Source organism: Bubalus bubalis, chromosome 12 (assembly GCF_019923935.1).
Source record: "Bubalus bubalis isolate 160015118507 breed Murrah chromosome 12, NDDB_SH_1, whole genome shotgun sequence".
In the NCBI taxonomy this organism is placed as follows: domain Eukaryota; kingdom Metazoa; phylum Chordata; class Mammalia; order Artiodactyla; family Bovidae; genus Bubalus; species Bubalus bubalis.
In genome coordinates this window covers 93,167,744-93,185,334 of record NC_059168.1, presented here as the reverse complement: position 1 = coordinate 93,185,334, position 17,591 = coordinate 93,167,744, and the positions used below count along the sequence as shown (strand labels likewise).

At 39.0% G+C, this 17,591-nt stretch overlaps 1 protein-coding gene across 1 annotated transcript; it reads left to right on the top strand.

The window, feature by feature from the left end:
• The first annotated feature begins 16,297 nt into the window (after positions 1–16,297).
• LOC102388991 (olfactory receptor 1B1) lies at positions 16,298–17,251 on the top strand. The gene has a single exon (XM_006057801.3). The coding sequence runs from the start codon at positions 16,298–16,300 to the stop codon at positions 17,249–17,251; it is 954 nt and encodes a 317-aa protein (XP_006057863.3).
• The last annotated feature ends 340 nt before the right edge of the window (positions 17,252–17,591 follow it).

The following is a 17,591-nucleotide window of genomic DNA, read 5'->3' as shown; positions in this document are numbered from 1 at the left end:
CTCACTGAGATATGGTAAGTACAATATTTACCTGTGATGTTTCTTTCCCCCAATAATGTGGAGAATTCAGAGTGAAATATATTTTTCTACCTCCTTTTTAGTTTCTGAGCTACTTAGAGATGTTGGGAAAATAGGTTATAAGAGGGGTAGTAAGACCAGAGATAGAAATGGACAGAGATAGAATCCCTTTTTTAACATCTGCATTCTTCAATAATCATATTTTTTAGAGCAGTTTTAGGTTTATAACAAAATTGAGAGGGAGATACAGAGATTTACCATATATTCCCTACTCCCACACATGCATCACCTTGTGTGTTATCAACATCACTCACTAGAGTGAAACATTTTTTAACAAGGATAAATCTACATAGACATACCATAATCACCCAAAGCCCATAGTTTACCTTAGAGTTCACTCTTTTAAAAAAAATTATTTTTTGCCATACATCAACATGCATCTGCCATGGTGTATGGCAAAACCAATACAACATTGTAAAGTAAAAAAAAATAATAAAAATTAAAAAAAAAAGAATTAGGGAACATAAAAAAAATTAGAGTTGGAAATATGCAAAAAAAATCATCACTGACTGTCACCATTGCATAAATAAATAGATATTTTAACATCAAAAAAATTATTTTTTAATGGAAGGATAATTGCTTTACAGAATTTTGTAGGTTTCTGCCAAACATGGTTCATTGTAGTAGGGCTTGGACAGAGTTTGGGGCACAGGAAAAAGTCTTTGTTTAGAAATTTTAGTGGACAAATTTGTTTGGGTAATTACTTGTCCATTTTTGAATTATCTGTACTTTGTGTGATTCCTCCTTCACTCATCCTGGACTTTGGATGCTGAATTCTGATATTATCATACAAGCTTTTATTTCCCATTACTGTTGTACATATATCCTTCCTGCCTCAGCAAGTTATTATTTGAGAAGAGAAGATGGAAACAGAGACATAGATCCAGCATGACATGGACAGAGAACTTCTTTATTTTATATTTTTTACTGTATGCTAGGCCTCCACCTTGTGGATTCTAACACTGTTGTCTGTATATGTGCAAATGTATTTATTTTTAAGTGTGAATTTGTCCCTAGAACTATATCAACCATAGATGCAGATGCCCAGGACTTACCTGATCATTAAGAAACACTTCTTGAATCTGAGTGATTCCTTTGTGGGTATCTGCAGGGCTCTTCCCATCTGATGAACTACAGTGACATGCTCCATGCCTTTGTCCTGTGCCCTGTCTTCAAGTCCCTAGAGTTCAATTTGGAAAACAAGTAAAAGGCCGTCAATTTCCTCAATTATATTTGAGTAAGTAAGGTATTCCTCTAAGGAACCAAGCGAATGTTTCATGCCTTCTTCTCCAAGTAGCCCTGTCTGTCCCCATGTTTCTGAAAATCCTTGGCATGCCTGTACTTTTGTGGAAAAGGAAACAATCGACAACATGAAAGTCAATTTATGAAATGAGAGAAAGCATTTTCAGCCATATCTGATAAGGAATTAATATCCAAAAAATATAAGAAACTCACAGAACCTAGTATTAGAACCCCCCAAATAACCCAGTTTTTAGATTGGCAAGAGATTTGAATAGGCATTTCTCCAAAGAAGATATCCAAATAGACAACAAGTAGAAGCGCTCCACTACACTAATCATCAGTGAAATGCAGGTAACAAGCACGATGAAATCTCACCTCATGCTTATTAGAATGGCTACTATCCAAAAGGCAAGTGACAGCAAGTGTTGCTGAGGATGTGGAGAGAAAGGAACCCAAAACACTTCTGGTGGGAATGTAAATTGATATAGTCTTTATGAAAAACAGCATGCAAGTCCTTTAAAAATTTTAAAATAGAACTATCATAAGATTGAACAATCTCATTTCTGAGTATATGGCCAAAGGAAAAGAAATCAAAATCTCTGAGATGACTCATCACAAATGAACATCTCATGTTCATTTCAGATTTATTTACAATAGCCAAAATGTGGAAACAAACTAAATGTCCATTGATGGATGAATAGAAAAAGAAAATGCGATATATATCTAGCTATCTCACACTTATGTATGTAAGTTAAAGTTGAAAGTGAAAATGTTAGTTGCTCAGTCATATTAGACTCTTTGTGACCCCATGGACTGTTGCCCACAAGGCTCCTCTGTGCAGGAGACTTGCCAGTCAAGAATACTGGAGTGGGTTGCCATTTCCTTTTCCAGGGGATATTCCTGACCCAGGAATCAAACCTGGGTCTCCCACATTGCCAGCAGATTCTTTACAGTCTGAGCTCTTGGAAGCCCAAGTTACAGTTACATGTTCCTTCCTGATCCCTCATTGTACTTTATATACAAAAAGAGCTGAAAAAGTTTCTTCAGTGTTTTCAAAACAAGTGGCCTAGGAGATAAAAGTGAAAAGCAGTGGAGGACTTGGAAAGATGGAGAGATTTTATGGAAGATAAGAGGGATTGGTACCTTCTCTGAGGATGTATTTCCAGGAAGGATATAGTTGCAAGATATATAAGGAATTTGGTGGAATTTCAGAACAAAAACATTGTCAGAACCCCAAGAAATTGACCTTGTCTGGTTAGAGCAGAGAGAAAAGGAATATTCCTGAACTAGCAGGACACTGAATTCCCATGTGGAAGATAATGATTTAGTGGAGAAATTGGATTCAGACTGACGTTTTGAGCTAGTATCAGCATACTGTCTCCAAATTGGGAGGCAGGAATGAACCTCTTCCTTTTTATAGTTTCAAACATCCATATGTTCAGTTCAGTTCAGTTGCTCAGTCGTGTCCGACTCTTTGCAACCCCATGAACCACAGCACACCAGGCCTCCCTGCCCATCACCAACTCCCAGAGTTTACCCAAACTCATGTCCATTGAATCAGTGATGCCATCTAACCGTCTCATCCTTTGTCCTCCCCTTCTCCTCCTGCCTTCAATCTTTCCCAACATCAGGGTCTTTTCAAATGAGTCAGCTCTTCACATCAGGTGGCCAAAGTACTGGAGTTTCAGCTTCAACATTAGTCCTTCCAATGATGTAGAATAATGCCAATGAAACTCCCCTCATTTGTAACTGTACTTCTCTTTTAATTACATGACACTTGACATTATGTTTGATCTTTAATCCTCACTAGAATGGAGGATCTATTAGGGGTACAATTCATTATTTTTCACTGGTATATCCTTAATACTCATCAGAATGCTTTACACATAAGTGAAAGTGAAAGTCACTCAGTCACGTCCAACTCTTTGTTACCCCATGGGTTATACAGTCCATGGAATTCTCCAGGCCAGAATACTGGAGTGGTAGCTGTTCCCTTCTCCAGGGGATCTTCCCAACCCAGGGACCAAACCCAGGTCTCCTGCATTGTAGGTGGATTCTTTACCAGCTGAGCCACCAGGGAAGCTCATCCCTACACATAATAGGTTATCAATTTAAAAAAATACAAGAATGAACAATAAAGCCCTACTGTAGAACACAGGAAACTATATTCAATTTCCTGTGATAAACCATAATGAAAAAGAATATGAAAAATATATGTTTGCAAAACTAATACAATTATGTACAGTTTAAAAAATAAAATTAAAAAAAAAGAAAAAAGAAAAATATATGTTTATAACTGAGTCAAATTTCTGCACAGCAGAAATTAACACAACATTGTAAACTGACTATACTTCAATAAAATTGAAAACAAAATGTCAAGATGAGTGAATCCTTTAGTCCAAAGTCGAAGTAAGTAGGTTTTCATATAAATGAGAGCTGCTTTTTCCCTAATTTCCAAGAGTATCTTGAGCATAAGTAAGTTGAATAATATCCTTATGACCAAGTCTTTATATTTAACAAGAATAGATTCCTTTAAAAATTAGTAAGAGAAAGATTGGGAAGTTGGAGAAATATGTTCTTACAACTTCACTTAGCACAGTCATAGGAAAGAGCTAAAGTTGGTGGTTAAGAAGATAGGTCTGGTTTCAGATATGCTAAGAACTGAATTGTTAAAATTTAACAAAGACATTTATTTATATAGCAAACAGTAAAGAAATAATTAATAGTAAGTTTATTAGTAAATTTATTAGCATATTATTTTAACTCTACAATTTTAATGGAGCTACAAATTAAATTCAAACCAAGAGTTGTAGACACATTTCAAATAAGAACACTCATTAAAAGACATATGGTGTTTCAGTTCAGTTCAGTTCAGTCACTCAGTCATGTCCAACTCTTTGTGACCCCATGAATTGCAGCACGCCAGGCCTCCCTGTCCATCACCAACTCCCAGAGTTCACTCAAACTCACGTCCATAGAGTCGGTGATGCCATCCAGCCATCTCATCCTCTGTCATTCCCTTTTCCTCCTGCCCCCAATCCCTCCCAGCATCAGAATCTTTTCCAATGAGTCAACTCTTCACATGAGGTGGCCAAAGTACTGGAGTTTCAGCTTTAGCATCATTCCTTCCAAGGAACACCCAGGGCTGATCTCCTTTAGGATGGACTGGTTGGATCTCCTTGCAGTCCAAGGGACTCTCAAGAGTCTTCTCCAACATCACAGTTCAAAAGCATCAATTCTTCAGTGCTCAGCTTTCTTTATGGTCCAACTCTCACATCCATACATGACCACTGGAAAAACCATAGCTTTGACTAGACGAACCTTTGTTGGCAAAGTAATGTCTCTGTTTTTCAATATGCTATCTAGGTTGGTCATAACATTCCTTCCAAGGAATAAGCGTCTTTTAATTTCATGGCCGCAGTCACCATCTGCAGTGATTTTGGAGCCCCCAAAAATAAAGTCTGATATTCTTTCCACTGTTTCCCCATCTATTTCCCATGAAGTGATGGGACCAGATGCCATGATCTTCATTTTCTGAATGCTGAGCTTTAAGCCAACTTTTTCACTCTCCTCTTTCACTTTCATCAAGTGGCTTTTTAGCTCCTCTTCACTTTCTGCCATAAGGGTGGTGTCATCTGCATATATGAGGTTATTGATATGATGTTGTTTAAATGAAACCAAATGAAAATGGTGGCACTAATAGTGGAGATTTTAAATTTAGGTCCAGTTCTGAATCTCTGTGAAGACTGTGGAGAACCTCAATTATCTATTTTTGAAGTATTTCAACAGGAATAAGAATTCTTAGATACTGTTTCCTGTGATTAAGGACTTGTTTTAAGCACTTTACATAATCTCATTGATTACTAATTAACGACTTCATGAGGTATGAACTGTTATTACCCTCATTTACTGATGAGAAAACTGAGGTCTGTATAGGTTAGAACATTTGCCCAAGATCACATAATTGGTAAGGGATAGAGGTGGGGTTACAACTTCCCAGTCTATTAGCCTAGACACTAAGCTACCTTTCATAGTACTAACCCCAAAGTGCTATTGTGAGTACAAAATGAACAAAATACATAATAGTTTAGCATGGTGTCTGTCACATAATCAATACTCAACATATTAACCAGTATTTTGTTATTATTCTGGTAGTTTATTCGCTAAGTCATATCCAACTTTTTGTGACCCCATAGACTACAGCAGACAGGCTCCTCTGTCCTCCAATATCTCCTGGAGTTTGCTGAGATTCATGTCCATTGAGTTGGTGATACTATCTAACTGTCTCATTCTCTGCCACTCCCTTTTCCTTTTGCCTTCAGTTTTTACCAGGATCTTTTCCAATGAGTCAGCTCTTTGCATCAAGTGGCCAAAGTATTGGAGCTTCAGTTTCAATGTTATTATTATCCTCTCACAGAGCCTTTTCTGTCCTTGAGAGATATGTTCCTTTTTTACCTTGGCCAACTTACAGCATGTCATCAACCAACTCTTCTCCAGCACCCATCCTTCACAGACCTGATGATCAGTCTCCTCTAGCTTGCCTGAGTCCTGAGTTTCTTTCTGGCTGTTTTGACCACAGGAATGCTGGCCTCAAAGTGAGTCCCAGTTTGTGGAAATTACAGCCTAGTGTAATGGACACCGAGTGTAATTTTTGCTTGGAGCAAGTTTTTGACTTCTGCATGGTGATCACAAGCTATATAGCATGTTCTACAACTTGAGGAAAGAAGAGATGTAAATTAGCCCCTGATATCTTTCCAGTCCCCAGGGATTTAAGCAATATACATTAATATACTGATGGTCACTTTTGGATCACTTTTTGGTAAATCATCTAAAACAATAGTCATCAAACTTATGCAATATACAAATTCCTTTCAAATGAAAAAATTCTCTTGGAATCCCTGGGTTAACATGTTTTGTTGTATCAGCATCATATGAATGAACAGAAAACTATAAGCCTTAATGCTGCTGCTGCTGCTAAGTCTATTCAGTCGTGTCCAACTCTGTGCGACCCTATAGACGGCAGCCCACCAGGCTACCCCGTTCCTGGGATTCTCCAGGCAAGAATACTGGAGTGGGTTGCCATTTCCTTCTCCAATGCATGAAAGTGAAAAGTGAAAGTGAAGTCACTCAGTTGCGTCCGACTCCCAGCGACCCCATGGACTGCAGCCCACCAGGCTCCTCGGTCCATGGGATTTTCCAGGCAAGAGTACTGGAGTGGGGTGCCATTGCCTTCTCCGATAAGCCTTAATAAATATACTAATATACAGTTTTAACTTTAAAACTTCAACCCAGATACAAACTAAATTTAAGCCAAGTATTATAGATAAATTTAAAATAAAGACTAATTAAAAGGCATATGATGTGTTATTTAAGTGAAACTACATCAATAATAGTGGCATTATCAGTGGGGTCTTAAATTCAAGTATGGTTCTGAACTTAAATCTTCCTGGTTTTTAATTTTGCCAATACTGTAAATGCAGATAGAGATTTTTATATGACAAAATGATATTAATAATTTCAAATCTTTATACTAGTTTCAGATAAAACCAGGTGCTTAATTAAACTTTCTAGTAATCAATCATATAAAATCAATTGTAATGAAGGTCAATTGACAACTTTTAGTGGAAGGTAGGTATGGGTTGCACTATTACATAAATCCACATTAAATAGTATCCAATCTAGTTATTTCTGAAATCACAGAAAATAGCATCTGGATTTATCTTTATTTATGGAAGATACTGAAAAACACTTTCAATTTCAACATAGAATTTTCTATTGACTCTCAAATGCAATAAATAAATATTAGAAATGGTAACAAAAATTAACTCATAACAAATTAAAATTCTTATAATTATTTCCATTTTTCTTTAAATTGGAATGTGTAAACTAGGAAATACCTTCAGAAGAGTAAAAGTTGTGAATTAATTTGTGTCACTCTAAATTGCTTTCTTAATGCTAAATCAAAATTTGAATGACTTAAAAAAAGTTGACATTAAGGACTTATTTTATAAAATGTGTTTCATTTCCAATAGTTCAGTCTTTAAACTTAAATTGTTCAACAGCCATATTATTAAAGATGTTGGGCAATTATTTCATGCGTACATTGGGACAAGCCATTTTAATGGTATGTAGAATTACGTAACAACATCAAAATTGGGTGACCTCATTTTTATCTTATTTTGTTGTAATTGCCATTGGAAATAAATATATGAATACAAGCTCTGGAATTTCATTAGTTAGGCTTCTAAAAAGAGGCCTCCAGAGTCCAGTACGTTGCTTGCTGCCAGAGATCAGAGCCCGGTCCTGAGTCCCCGACTCTAATGATTTAATCAAGTGAGCATTGCGTCTGTTCTGTCTCACTTACATGAAAAAGATTAAAGCACCATGAAAGTGTGTGACTGTGTATTTTATTATTATAAAAGCTTCAATAACACACTGATTCCTCTTTCTTATGGATTATGGATGTTTAAGTAACTTAGTAATAGGATTGGAGAATGAGTTAACTAAATCTTTGTGAAGGCAGAGGAAGTAATGAGAAAAAAATTCCTTAATCCCATCAATATTTACTCTTGGTAAGTACTCTGTTGGAGAATGACAGGCAAGATAGGGCATTTTTTTTGGGGGGGGGGAGGGTGTAGGGAACCAGGGTGAATGAGAGAAGGATTGTCACTGGCTGGTCATTTGCCCAGCCACTCTTTCTTGAGTACTTGTTTTGTGCTATGCTAGACACTGGATACAGAAGTGAATTAACCACAGCCCCGTCCTTCCAGGAGCACAAAGTCAAATGGAGAAATTGAGGTTTTCAAAGTGCATCCTACCAGCCTGGAAAACCTGAATTCGCTTTGGTTGTGTAACACCCACAGTGATTGTAGCAGTAGCGAGAGGCAGCAACAAGAACAATTATTATCTGAGCCTTTCACTAAAGGACCGTCTCTATAATCAGAACTTTATATATAATATTCTAATCTTTAAAGCAGCCACTTACTTAAAAAGTAGGTGTTATTAGCACTTTCTACATAAATAGACTAGATTTGGTGAAATGAAGTGAAAGTCACTCAGTTGTGTCTGACTCTTTGTGACCCCATAGGCTGTAGTCCATGCAGTTCTTCAGGCCAGAATACTGGAGTGAGTAGCCTTTCCCTTCTCTAGGGGATCTTCCCAACCCAGGGATAGAACCCAAGTTTCCCACATTGCAGGCAGATTCTTTACCAGCTGAGCTATCAGGGAAGCCCATTCTTTGGAGAAATGCCTATTCAAACTTCTTGCCAATTTAAAAATTGGGTTATTTGGGGTTTTTGCTACTAGGTTTTGTGAATTTCCTGTATTTTTTGGATTCTTTACCAGCTGAACCACAAGGGAAGCCCAGCAATACTGGAATGGGTAGCCTATCCCTTCTCCAGTGGATCTTCCTAACTCAGGAATTGAACTGAGGCCTCCTGCATTGCAGGCAGATTCTTTACCAACTGAGCTATCAGGGAAGCCCAGACTAGAGTTAAGAAGTGTTAAATAATTGCAAATGCACAAAATTTGTAAGTGATATACCTCAGAAATATAGTTACTTCTATTTGTCTCCAGATCTATAATTCAGGCCCTTACATCATGCTTATTATATCACAGGAAGAAAATACAGTGATGACTGAGTGAGTGATTTGGGTAATGAGACACAAGAGTCTGCCATTTGTGTTGCCTGAACATTGATCAAGTTGTCTCACATCCCATCAGGATCAGTGGCATGAAGTTGTTGCCAGGGACTTGAAGTGCATTTAGCCTTCCCTTGAGAGTATGTCCATACTTTCTTGCTCTCTGCAATTGCAGGGAATATACCTGACTTCCCCCAGGTGGCTCTAGAGGAGAGGTCTCTAGGGCCCCACAATCTCTAAATCCCACTTCATGTCCCTAGTCCTGACTTCCAGCCCCATGCACTGGTCTGTTATTCAGCACCATGGCCAGATCCCAGATCTCTGACAGAAGGCTGAAGCCACAAAGTCCAGGGTCAAAGTCCTTTCCTGCCAGGTGACTGTGTGAGCCGGAAAACTAGCCCCTGTTTTCTCCTGATCAATTCTTATCTTTCTATATCAATAACCCCTCTCTCACTCTGGACACATCCTGTTTAACATCATCCTTTTCCCTTTATGGTCTCACAGCCATTCCCTTCTCTCCTCACCATGACAATCTCTCTCACTAGCCCTCCTTTCTGTTCATTCCCACTTGATGTTCCCTTTCTCACACCTGCCTACTCTTCTCTTTCATTTGCACCATTTCATGACCCCCCTCCATTCTGCTCTTCAATTCTTTTCACATTCCCACCCTTCTCCTAGTGGTCATCCACATGCCTTCCTCCTTTCTCCTCCAAATCTTTATTTCTGCTCCTTATCTCTGTCCCAATCATTAAAAAGTTTCCCCTCCTTAATTATGTTTCTCTCTCTTCTCATTTCAAAAGTTTTTCCTCTTATTTCCTTATTTTCTTTCCATTCACCAATTCACTCTGTACACTCTTTCCATTTTATGTTTTAATCCTCCCTTTCCCACTACTTTGCATTCTTACTTTGTTTTCCATTCCCATTAATTATTTTCTCTATTGCATCTTCATTTCTATGTCTCTGACACTTGGCATTCCTTTCAATCATCTCTTCATGGAAACAACACAATTATTTTTAGAACTATGGAACATCAAGGAACAAAAGTTTAGAAGAAACTCCAATCTGAGAGTAAATTCTGCTTTTCAATAATTATTTTCTGGCTTTTTGTCACATACATGAAGCTTATATACAACATGCACGTATGTACCCACACATACACACACATAGTTACTTATATCACATTCACTTTAGTCATACAGAATGCCAGCTGTTCACTGAGTAAAACGGAGGACAGTTTTGGTATCAACTAGAAGAGGCTTCCCAGGTGGTGCTAGTGGTAAAGAACCCACCTGCCAGTGCAGGAGACATAAGAGACACAGGTTCTATCCCTGGGTCAGGAAGATCCCCCGAGGAGGGCATGGCAACCCACTCCAGTATTCTTGCCTGGAGAATCCCGTAGACAGGGGAGCCTGGCAGGCTACAGTACATGGGGTTGCACAGAGTCAGCCATGACCGAAGTGATGCAGCATGCAGAAGAGTTTTTATGTTACACCCTTCTATGATTTTGCTAACTCCTAGAAATCTCTTCTTTACCTCAGCCCATCCCTTACCTCACCTAAGGCTGAGACCGGACCTGCTCCAAATAAGCACCACAAGCCCCTTTGCTTATGTTTGTCACTTATCACACTGCTTTTCATCCAATATTGGTCTTACTTCCTTTCCATTCTGTGGTTTCTTCATGATAGAGCCTGTGTAGCTTGTCTTAATGTCCCATCAGAGCAAAGAAATATTTCTATAATACCCAAATTAATCAATGAGTGGATAATAAGTAAATGATCTTCTGGATCATGTGATTACCTTCTTCCTTTGATCTAGCCAAAATTATTTCCTGGGAATTATAGGAAAATTCAGGTATTCAGATGAATCTTTTAAAACCCAACCCTTCTGTTCTCTCTCTTCCCAGACATTTCCAAAGACACAGATTACAGTTGCCCATCATTGTTTAAAGTAACAACTGTGCTTTGTGAGAAAAGTAGTCTTGGCAATTGCTCTTATAAATTATCAAAAGTCTCCAATGTGGATGATTTGTAGTAATTAGACCTGTATTTTATTCCCTGTTCCATATACCCCCTCCTTTTGTGCTTTTTTTGGGATGGTTCTTGTGTCTCATGTTCTCTTCCAATCCTCACTGTTCTCTCCAGTTCCTTCATCTATATTCTTAGTCCTCCCTATATATTCTGCTTCATTATGAACTTTATTATTTTTTTTAATCAGAACTATAGCATGGCTCCTCTAGCTCTTTACTGTAGCAGTGAGGTCAGCTAGGTTTGGAGATATGGATTTATGAATAGTCGGTATTAAGTTGGTCAATAAGGCTCTAGGACTAGACATGTTTTTTCAGGTTTGCTCTTGGGGACCCTTTGCGGTGAAGGGAATGGGAAAAGAGAAAACAGTAGATAGAAAAGAACCAACCATTGAGAGAAGCAAGAAGAAATTCATAGCTTTGCAGCAGTAAGGAGGTTGCTGCTACTGCTAAGTCGCTTCAGTCGTGTCCTACTCTGCACGACCCCATAGACAGCAGCCCACCAGGCTCCCCCATCCCTGGGATTCTCCAGGCAAGAACACTGGAGTGGGTTGCCATTTCCTTCTCCAATGCATGAAAGTGAAAAGTGAAAGGGAAGTCGCTCAGTCATGTCTGACTCTTCACGATCCCATGGACTGCAGCCTACCAGGCTCCTCTGTCCATTTAGAAGGACAATTAGAAGAGAACAAATGTCAAGAATGTGGAGGATGGATAGTGACATAAGTAGAGAAGGAAAATGAAGAAGAGTTGAGAGCAATAGTCAGGATATCTGATTGTCTGTGTTAAAATTTCAGCTCTGTCATTGACTAGCTGTGGAGTATTAAAGCTAGTTTGCTTAATTTCTCTGCCTTAGTTTCCTCATCTGTAAAGTGAGGAATAAAATAGTGTCTAATACAGTACAGATTTAATAAAATCACACATGTAGAGTGCAGTGTGCTGTTTGGCATATAGCAAGGACTCCAGACATGTTACTTATTATTCCCACTATTACTACTAACACTAACATTGTTAAATATCATTGTATATGGTGAAGATTGTTCACTGATAACCTTGGGAGCAAAACTTTGACTGAATTATTTTGTAAGTAGACTATAATTATACTAAATGTATGACATGGAGCAAATAGTTGATAGAGCATAAGATATGAATTACAATTTAAAAACACTAATTGGCATTTTATCATATTCTAACAACTGTGCAAACATAGTTTCTATGTCTATTTTGTGGTAAAGGAATCTGAGACTTGGACAAGTCAAGACACCTGGTCATGTAAAAGAGTTAGTAACTTGGAGCACAGCAATATAAACTTCTGTCAGCCTAGGCCCACACTCTGTATAGCAGAAACAAGTACACAATGCAAATACACATCACAGCAAATGGTTAAATACATTGTGGTGTATGCCCACAAAAGACTGTTACGTAGCAATGAAAGACAAATGAACAGCTATAGCCAATAATATCGGTGAATCTAAGTAATATAATGTTGAGGCATAAAATCAGATAACCACAACTTACTTAAAGGTTTTTACTCTTTTACCACTTTCAGATCATCTGAAACTTAATAATATTCTTCCTGGAATACCTATAGCAGATATATAGCAAATATAAGCATCTATTAACAAAAGAAAGAGGCAAGAGGAGAAGGGAGTGACAGAGGATGAGATGGTTGGATGGCACCCCCGACTCAATGGACATGAGTTTAAGCAAGCTCTGGGAGATGGTGAAGAGTAGGGAAGCCTGGTGTGTTGCAGTCCACGGGATCACAAACAGTCAGACATGACTGAGCGACTGAAAAACAACAACAACAACAACAAGAGCCATGTTGGTTAGATGAGGAAAGAAGTGGGCAGATTTGAGCAGGCTGCTTTGGAGTTGAGATTCAGGAGGTTGGTTATCTTAGGTGAAGAGTGACAAGGAGAGGTGATGGATAATGTTCATAGAAGTAAGTATGAATTATCATCAATATTCTAGTTTCTGTGTTGAATAGTATGTTGATGCTTGTTTAATCATACTCAAAGCCAAAGGAGCAAGCAAGAATGTGATGCTCAGACCAATGAAGAGGCTATAGCATCAACCAAATGTTATGATTAACCTGGTCCTGAGTTCCTGATGCCAGAGGAACATAGGCAGTGATGATTCCTCTACCTGAGTTTCTTACGATTTGGCTAAAGATTTCTCCCCACTATTATAAGAGTCCTGCCTAAAAATTTTCTCTCACTCTAGATCTCTAGAATCAAACTCTAAAAAAAGAGCTTCCATCAGAAAATCACTGTAGAACTTACCAGAGTGAGAAAAGAAATAGGAATGGTAATTGGAAACATGGAATATACCTTAGATTGGGGAAAAACAATTTAGGGAAACTTTGTGGTTCATTGACTTATTGTAGGTCTGACAGTTAACAGTGCATGTGTATTGTGACATCTTTTTTTTCCATAAGGTTTTGGAAAATTATTTTGAAGCTAAACCTGAGTCTCCCAGTTCTAAGATGAATATTACCCAGTTTTGGATTCTCCATGATATACTGGCTTGAATGTCCTGATGCTGAGTGAGTGGTTTGACTATGGTGGATGTTATTTTGAGTTAGAATGGTGTGCTTAGTCTTATGATGGAACGAATAAATAAAATATAGGAAAATACTCTCATATCTCAGTTGTTATCCTTGCTTTTACTGTGTATATTTTCAACTGGAAAAGTTTCACAATATAGAAAAATACAGTGAGACCAAGACAATAAAGTACATACACTTAATATCTAACTTTAACAAAGCTTAACATTTTTCCTTTTTGATTTCAATTCTTATTTTGAAAATATAAACTGTTATGGATACAATTAAAACCCATACTACTTGTTTATGTTATCCTCTACCCTTCCTCCTTCCCCAAACAAGTCACCCACTATCCTAAATAAAGTAGTCATAATATATATTATATCTGTTTTACAAAAATAACACAGTATTTTCACATTTGAAAAATTCATATCTGCCATACTTTTCTAACATCCTGAGCTGGCAGTTTTCAGTTAATACGTGTTGAAGACTTAAGCTTATTGATGCATGGGTTCTGGTTTCAAGTGCTGTGTAACATGAGTAGATCACAATTAAAAAAAAATATATATATATATAATATGCAGAGTACATCATGAGAAATGCTGGGCTGGAGGAATCACAGGCTGGAATCAAGATTGCCGGGATAAATATCAATAACCTCAGATATGCAGATGACACCACCCTTATGGCAGAAAGCAAAGAAGAATTAAAGAGCCTCTTGATGAAGGTGAAAGAGGAGAGTGAAGAAGTTGGCTTAAAGCTCAACATTCAGAAAACTAAGATCATGGCATCCGGTCCCATCACTTCATGGGAAATAGATGGGGGAACAGAGGAAATAGTGGCTGACTTTATTTTTGGGGGCTCCAAAATCACTGCAGATGGTGACTGCAGCCATGAAATTAAAAGACGCTTACTCCTTGGAAGAAAAGTTATGACCAACCTAGACAACATATTGAAAAGCAGAGACATTATTTTGTCAACAAAGGTCTGTCTAGTCAAAGCTATAGTTTTTCCAGTGGTCATGTATGGATGTGAGAGTTGAACTATAAAGAAAGCTGAGCGCCGAAGAATTGATGCTTTTGAACTGTGATGTTGGAGAAGACTCTTGAGAGTCCCTTGGACAGCAAGGATATCCATCCAGTCCATCCTAAACTAAATCAGTCCTGAATATTCACTGGAAGGACTGATACTGAAGCTGAAACTCCAGTACTTTGGCCACCTGATGCAAAGAGCTGACTCATTTGAAAAGACCCTGATGCTGGGAAAGATTGAAGGCAGGAGGAGAAGGGAATAACAGAGAATGAGATGGTTGGATGGCATCACCAACTCAATGGACATGGGTTTGGGGGAACTCTGGGAGTTGGTGATGGACAGGGAGGCCTGGCGTGCTGCGGTTCATGGGGTCACAAAGAGTCGGACACAACTGAGTGACTGAACTTAACTGAAAATATATATACATATAGTACAGTATTTAGCTGAATAACCCATCATTCACTGAGAATGCCTTTTCAATTCTAAAAATTATGAATTTTTTGGGGGGCCACTTTCTGTATTCCATAGGCCCATTTAGCCACATTTTAGTTCACAAAGTGAGTCTCAAAATGCTTCTAAGAACTAATCTCATAGAGATTTAATTATTTGGTCACAATGTTATATTAAAAATCGATAATGAAAAGATAGTTTAAGAAAACAAGTTTGGAAATGAAGATACATCTAAAAATGTTATTTAAGGCCTTAATGAACATTTGGGGAGGGTCCAAGTGCAATTCCTGCCAGTGCATGGAGAACAATTTGAGAAGGCTGTATTTCCAGAATATGTTGGAATGAGATTATGAGTTTTTCTTGGGATAACTGGATCCAAGGAGGGTGCATGAGCTGTGTCATCTTGAAAGGCTTCTAGTTTGGATTAGACAATCTTAGACTATTAAGTCTGGAGGGATACAGTCTGATGTCAGTCCTGAGGGAGGGTTCCCAGGGATGAGCAAGGGTTTGAATTAGTCTTTTCTGGGAAGAATGCAGCAATCGTTACCTGTGGGTGCTCTTCAGTGGGCTCATATGATGCTCCAAGAGGAAGATTTTATAGGTAGGTGATTACTGTAAGGGAAAAGAAGTCAAGGAGTGATTGGATATTGGGGGATGATGGAGAGAGTCCCCCTGTTTTTGGTTTGGTCCATCAAATGGATGAAAATGATGATGCTGTTAACCAACCAAATCAAATAAAAGGGAAAAACAAGTTAGTTCATGACAACCTGAAGCAATTTTGCTACAAAAACCAACTACTTATAAAGATTCATTTCTTTATATGTTACATATTAAATAATACATTATGTTCCTTACAGGTTCATACAGAAGAAATCATGAAGATGGCCAGGTGATGAATTGTGACTAGAAGACGAGGAGCTAGAGACAGTGAGTATAGAAAATTTTTTGTGAAGTTTGTCACTGGACAGAGATGAATAGTAGTTGGATGAAAAGACAATATTGAATGAAGGGTTTTTATAGTACAAGGAACTTTATCAGGGTATGTGGATTACATAGAAGAACCCATTAGAGTGGATGGCAAGGAAGAAGTAAAGGAAAAAATGCTATAACAAATTCAAGGAGTAAAGTCATACACTTAGTAAGGGCTATAGTGCTCAGTTGAATTTAAGTCTTTAAGGAGCTTGAATAATGTACATAAATTAACTAAAATTGTTATGAGCTGTAACCTATGACCCACAACTTGGTTTTTGATTCAAACTCTTTCAGGCGGGCTCTTTGTCACTCATCATGGGCTGTGCCCCTAATGCTTCACATTCTCCAGTTTTCTTGCTTCTCATGTTCTCAGGAGCTCCAGTCCCCCCCATTGTCCTCTTTGTCCTGTTCCTGGCTATTTACCTGACCACCATGATGGGGAATGTGACTTTAGTGCTGCTCATCTCCCGGGACTCCAGGCTCCACTCACCTATGTACTATCTGCTCCGTGGTCTCTCAGTTATAGACATGGGGCTGTCCACAGTCATTCTGCCCCAGTTGCTGGCCCATCTGGTCACTCATGACCCAGCTATTTCTGCTGCCCGCTGCCTGGCCCAGTTATTCTTCTTCTATGTGTTTGGCGTTACAGACACACTTGTTATTTCTGTCATGGCTCTGGATCGATACATGGCCATCTGTGACCCTCTGCACTACCATTCAGTGATGAATCGCCAATGCTGTGCCCGCTTACTGTCCTTCTGTTGGGTGGTGTCTGTGGTGCACACCATGCTGCATGTGGGACTCCTCTTGCCTCTCTCCTGGTCTGCGGATGCCGAAGGCAACATTCACCTTCTCCACTTCTTTTGTGACCACCGGCCACTTTTGCGAGCCTCTTGCTCTGACATCCATCCCAATGAGCTGGCCATATTCTTGGAGGGAGGCTTCCTCATGATGGGCCCTTGTGCCCTCATTGTACTCTCCTACGTCCGCATTGGGGCCACCATCCTTCGTTTGCCCTCAGCAGCTGGTCGCCGCCGTGCAGTCTCCACCTGCGGGTCCCATCTCACCATGGTTGGCTTTTTCTATGGCACCATCATCTGGGTCTACTTCCAGCCTCCTTCCCAGAACTCTCAGGATCAGGACATGGTGGCTGCTGTGATGTACACATCCATTACACCTTTGGCCAACCCTTTTGTGTACAGCCTTCGCAACAAGGATGTCAAGAGTGCATTTCATAGGCTGCTTAGAAGAGAGAGGGTGGCCTCCTGATTAGCCTGATGCTTTTGAACTGTGGTGTTGGAGAAGACTCTTGAGAATCCCTTGGACTGCAAGAAGATCAAACCAGTCAATCCTAAAGGAAATCAATCCGGAATAGTCATTGGAAGGACTGATACTGAAGCTGAAGCTCCAATACTTTGGCCACCTGATGTGAAGAGCTGACTCATTAGAAAAGACTCTGATGCTGGGAAAGACTAAAGGCAGGAGAAGGGGGTAACAGAGGATGAGATAGTTGGATAGCATCTCTGACTCAATGGACATGAGTTTGAGCAAGCTCTGGGAGATGGTGAAGGACAGGGAAGCCTGTCATGCTGCAGTCCGTGGGATTGCA